The sequence below is a fragment of the Eptatretus burgeri genome, chromosome 9 (assembly GCF_056783735.1).
Source record: "Eptatretus burgeri isolate ZD-2024b chromosome 9, Ebu_testis_v1, whole genome shotgun sequence".
NCBI lineage: Eukaryota > Metazoa > Chordata > Myxini > Myxiniformes > Myxinidae > Eptatretus > Eptatretus burgeri.
Genome location: NC_140969.1, coordinates 97,787,858 through 97,793,857, shown reverse-complemented (window position 1 = coordinate 97,793,857; position 6,000 = coordinate 97,787,858). Strand labels below are relative to the sequence as shown.

The window sequence follows — 6,000 nt, the reverse complement described above, 5'->3', positions numbered from 1 at the left end:
ACTTTTTGTATCCCACCTATCGGCCAGATCAACATCTGGACCTTAACCAAAATCTAATCGGCTTGTTCTTGTCACCTACCCAACCCACCAACTAAGAGTTGTCATAATCTGTCACAATGTTTTGAGTTATCATGCTATGTATCGTGTTTGGTCCCATCTCTCAATGATGAAAAATAATTTCAGAAATTCTTGCAGCCAGATCCGGATCTTCACCAAAATCTAATCAATTCATCCTCGTCACACACCAAACCTGTCCAACAAGTCTTTTCCGAATCCGTTCATAACTTTTTGAAATATTCTGCTCATAAACAGACAGACAAACAGCAGGAAAAACATAACCTCCATCCACCTTCACTGGTGGAGGTAAAAATTGTAATCCAAAAATTTCAGAAAAAAAAAGATGCGATTCAGAATTGAGCACAACCTGAAATTACATTGTATTCCAGAATGTTCTAAAGTACTCTTCAAATGCAGCAATCCATTTTTACAAAGGCTGGATCATTTTATGATGTAATGTAAAATTGGAACAAAGCTCGTATTTTAAAATAAAACAAAGAATTAATAGTTCTAATCGTACAGGGTAACACATTTATTATTTAATTGAAAATTGATTCGTGAAATTTATTTAATTGAAAATTAAATCCACCCTTTCTTGAAAATATGCACCTTTAAACAGTCATGGTATGTATGTCCCACACTCTTCACAGAGTATTGGAGCACTCACAAGTAGGGAATGGTTCTGCCTGAGAACCAACCCTGGAAATGTTGCCCCGCTGTCACAGAATGGTATTGAATAAAGGAAAAAAAAAAAACAGGTGCTGACACACAATGGCATTTCTATCTGCACCATCATCAACAATGCCAACTCTTTGGACACTGTGGGATCTTTAACATGCACAAGAAAACCAGCAAATGCCAAGCTCTGCCGCTCCCAAAGATGATGTACTCAGCGATGCAACAGGGTGTTAGTTTGTACATGAGTCAGGAATCGAACCTAAACTAGACAGCCAAAAGGTGAATAGGGTACCTTCAATCTATAACTGCTAGCCCCATTAAACAGCAAATGCAACCGCATTATAATTTTCCGATATATTTCCCCGAGGCAGATATAAGTCTTCGTCATGACTTTTGCTTTTTAATTTACATATTTAAAAAAAATAAATAAAAATAAATGCACGAATGGAAAAGCTCACATTGGGAATTAAAAAAAAGAAAAAACCAAAAAAAACAAACAAAAAAAAAAAAAACAAAGAGCAAATTAAGGTCAACACATGATCACACCAAAAAAATATGGACATGTGCATGTACACACGTGTCGAGCAATTCACTGGTACATCTGCACAGATTTCAATATCCCAGTTTCAGAAAACTCGTGGAAACGTGAACCAAGAGCGATCATTGAAAACAAGGAAGCAATGCTCACTTACGACCTGATGATCCCATCGAGCGTGGACAGAGAAAACAAAGCATTGTGCCCGAATATAGTACTGAGGTACAAAAAAAAGGACAGGAGGTGCCATTTCTAATTGAGGTTTCAGTACCCAGCAATTTTTCTCCAAAACAATGCAGAAATCAAGAAAATTGTCAAATACCAGAATTTCAAAAGTGAAATCAAAAGATCTTGGAAGCTGAAGAGCACCAAAATTGGACCAGTGATAATTGGAGCAACGGGAATGATGAAGAATATCCCTGGGAATATTACTACAAACAAACTGCAGTTGGAAGCTGTTCGGGGCTCGATGACGATCCTGAAAAGATCCCTCGGAACAAAACTTTGAGAAAAAGAAAACTTCATCGGTTGGTCCATGAATTGTGATCCTTTACTGAAACTGAGGTGAACACTTTGAAGCCTGGGAGGACTAATCTTCAGCATTCAAACAAAAGAGTAGCAATTTCAAAATGGTTAACCATAATTGTTGTGTCTGGATACAAATCGGACTCACAGAAATATCGGAAATACGAGAAATATCTGTGGATGTGAGGAGTCGAGTTTGTATCATTGCCTGTATACAAGTGAGCGATCGCAGTAGATACCAAGCACAACAAAACACATACACACACACACACACACACACACACACACACACACACACACACACACACACACACACACACACACACACACACACACACACACACACACACACACACACACACACACACACACACACCTGTAGCTGTGACAATGAAAGCAAAAACATCTAATACAGTGTGAAATGCAACCAAATAAATAGTTCATAAATGTCAAGCATGAGAAGAAAGGACAGCAGAGGATAAAACGGGGAGAGAATAAAACGGGGAGAGGAAGTAAAACAAGATAGTGAAACCCAGTGTGCATTATGAAAACATCTACAAACCCAGGTATGGCAACTACAAGGCTCATTGAGGAGGACAAAAGATTGTGAAATCACAGTTCCTACCAGAAGTGACATGATCAGATTGGTATGAAGAGCAGGAGGTACAGAGATTAGAAAGACAAAAAAAACAAGTGTAATTCGACTGCGCGCAGTCGACGGGTATGCCTCCGCTCTCCTGCACAAAAACTTGAGTGTTGACATATTTGACCTTGACCTTTATCACATCTGGCCCAAAATCTAATCACTTAATTGCCCCGTCTTACTTTACCTTTTTACCAAAGTTTGATGAAATTCTACAATTTGCTTCTTGAGTTATCGCGTAAACGAAAATCCAGATGGACGAACGGACGGACGGAAAACCCGGAAATATAATGCCTCCAGCACGCTTGGTGCGGAGGCATAAAAAATAAATAAAAAGGCACGATTGGATTGCTCGACTTATCCACATGTAAAGCTCAAGGATCACTTCACTCTGCCAGCAATTATCTCAAAAGTAAGTGTCTACGACCCCTACCCAAACACTGCTCGATCGAACAGCACCGAGTCTTGAAGACTTGAATTACAGAATAATTAGAAGCAAGTCTTGGTCTGACAGAGGATGAGAGCTTCCATGGTGGTGGAATGGCAGGGAACATTTATACATCGGGCCGGTTAATTGACATTCGGTGAGACAGCAAAACAATACCACCGAGATACTACTGCAGAGTGTGTGCAGAAGAGCCAAGGAAATGCGCCGATCGAAATGGGAACCATCAGCACAGCATCGAAAAAAAATAAAAGGCTTCGAAATGCACGTCATACGTTCCAACAGCCAATCACGGAATCACAAAAAGGCACGACATGGTTGTCTCCACAGGAATTGCTGGTGAATTCAGAAAGGTGTGCTTTTGCTGCATAATGGTGGATTTATCTTCATGCGAGGATGTAAGGTGAAAAAGTGGATAATGATCAGATAGTACTTTTCAGATTTTGAAATTTGAGTTGAGATTCTCTTGAATCACACCAGACTCGATGTGATGGTTGGAGCATTGGCTCTGAATCTTGGTCATCAGTGGTTCAAACCCCGTCTGAGTCATACCAAAGACTTAAAGTTATACGTGCAGCTTGCTTGCTTGATGCTTGGCCTTCAAAAAGGATAAAGCATCGACCAACAACCATAAGTCGTTCTGCAAGAATCTTCAGGATTGAAGGAGGCAGAATAAGTAGAAGAAAAAGAAGATGGCAACGAAGAAGAAACAGCAAAGTTTATCCTTGGCACAGACAATACGAGCTTTGCTCACATCTCATCTGTCCGTATCACTTTAGCAATTTCTTTAACTTCGAGGACGTGCTCGGCTTCTGATCTCGTCGTTGAATGTGGAATCGCTTGGTTTGAGTTTTGTTGAATTGTGTTTTCATTTACAATTGCTGCTGCATGTCTGCTCCCATTTCCCCCATCTTTCATGGTGTCTTCCTTGTCCTTCTCATTCACTGTATTTGTTGCCTTCTCATCTGCCCCTGTATGCAACAAATCGACCACGTGATGTGGAGCTACGTTTGATGATTCCGACAAAAGGTATTCATCCGAGCCGGTGTTTTCATTTAAAGCAGTCTCGTTTTTCATCTCCTCCACGTCGTCCAACTCGATACCCTTCAATGCTCGTGAGGCTCCTGCAGAGGGTACACAACTCAAGATTAGTTTTGTTTTTTCCTGCAAATAATGTATTGCAGCATTATTTTTCATTACAATTATTTAATATATCAGATGAGGACAATCACTTACCCCTCACTGCAATGTGCGGCTCCTCCATAGTCTTGCCCTTGGAGAAGGGATTGCAAGATGGCAGCACGAACAATACAAAACAGCAAAGGAAAACCTGCATGGATAAGGAGTAAGGTTAAGGTTTGAACTTAAACTGGGGCTTGGAAAGAATTTGGTGGGGTGGGGTGGGGCAGGAGGTGACAAAGATTGTGCATTAGACCACAACACAGGCTTACTTCTCAGAGATCGTGCACCCACCTGAGAATGTTCTCTCAAAATGGATTTAAATGATTCCACAACTTTTTCGACTTCCACGGAAAATTATTCTCAAAATAAAGACTTGTCATATATTTTGCATCCGTCAAAGAGACACACGAGGTTAAATTTTCGGATAATTACGTGTGGAAACTAAATAAACGCACAAACACTGGCGTGGTTTTATCGACGATTGAAGGATTTTATCGACCGTCCTCATGCTTACCTCCTGCCAAAGCCCCTCCCACCCCACACAGACGTCTCCAGGCGGTGTTTAATATGACCTGTTTGAACGTGCTGTTTTAACGTACCCAATTTTGTTCAATCCTGCACTAATTCCAGAATAAGTGGAACATCACCCCACCCCGCCTGCTTTCCCTCAAGTCCCCCTATCAAACACGTCCAGAGCACCCCTTTCCCTCCCTACTGCCCCCTTCTCTTCCCCATCGTTCTCACTCTCCCCCTTCCTTGCTACCCCCTCTCTTACTCGCTCCCACTTTCATCCCACCCCCCTCTGTTAATATTCCCATCAGCGAAGCGAACTTTCTTAGCCTTTCCATGCACCCAATGTTCTTTCCTGCTGCTGCTTTTGTTCCGTGTCTACCCTCCCTTTTCCTCTTCCCTCTGTTAGATTTCTAATTGAGGTACCTGCCATCTCTTTCTTTCTAAAGATCTATGTAATGTTAATCTGTTCAGAATTGTTTTACTTACAGTTGTACTCTTGCCTTGCTTTAATCCGTTTGTCTTATTTGACCACCATGATAAGAAATTTGTGGGATGTCACTCTCATGTGCACATTGTTTAAAATTGGCCCAGTCAAGGTCAGATATAGGTCGTTATGACCCAACTCCCCTCCTCCTCTTGTTCTCTGTTCTTTGCCTCGGGCCCTTAACTTTCTCCCACCTTCCCTTCGGCATTATATTGTTGCGGTTCTCAGAACCACATGCATACAACAGATAGTGTCCCAAGACAGTTATTCCATTATTATACGTGGAGATAGTCCCTTTCCTTTTGTTTCGCAGAACAACAAGGGAGTGCGTTGCGATGATCCAATAGCTCGGGTTGCTTCAATCATTTTTTTCCTTCATTTCATTCCTACTCTTATTCCTGAGGTAAATCAGCCACTATTCCTGAGGCGCCTTCTCCGTCAGGTGGGGCCTCATGGAGATCAGCGTGTGCGGCGCCACGGTGAGGGATCTGCTGCACAGAGATCCTCGTTCGCGGGTGAGCCCTAAACCCTGCGTGTGCGGCGAATCATGTGTGCTTGGCAGTGCAGGGTTGGCGACTCGAGCTTCCGATGGTCTGGGGAGAAATGCTGGTTGCATTAAAAAGGCATGCGAATAGATACACCTGAAGAGGCTGCACGAATGGTGTTTTTCACGGCACGGGAAACACAGCCAGCACGACGCCCACGCTGCACGAAACGCGTACGGAGGCCAATAAAGCAGACTTCACGCCATGTTTGGCAGGATATGAGTGTGCGAGTAGAAGCGGCTTGTTCCATTTTAACCAACAATATCCGACACATATTGATGTTCGCCCCGCGCACACGCAAGTGGAGTCGCGTGAACGCGAGCGCAGGCCATGTGTGTAATGGCGGAACCGCGCGCACTGTATGGAATGTGCTCGAAAGCAGACACGTACGTC

At 42.6% G+C, this 6,000-nt stretch overlaps 1 protein-coding gene across 3 annotated transcripts in view; it reads right to left on the bottom strand.

The window, feature by feature from the left end:
• Positions 1–6,000, bottom strand: part of LOC147020707 (cyclic AMP-responsive element-binding protein 3-like protein 4) — a 52,110-nt gene that overhangs the window by 1,638 nt on the left and 44,472 nt on the right. For all 3 annotated transcript variants that reach the window (XM_085896262.1, XM_085896264.1, XM_085896263.1), the window contains exons 9-10: positions 4,120–4,213; positions 1–4,007 (exon numbers count right to left, since the gene is read on the bottom strand). The exon at positions 1–4,007 is cut by the window's left edge and continues 1,638 nt beyond it. In XM_085896262.1, the coding sequence (XP_085752388.1) occupies positions 3,634–4,007; positions 4,120–4,213 (468 nt within the window). In that variant the 3' untranslated portion in view covers positions 1–3,633. The remainder of the gene's footprint in view (positions 4,008–4,119; positions 4,214–6,000) is intronic.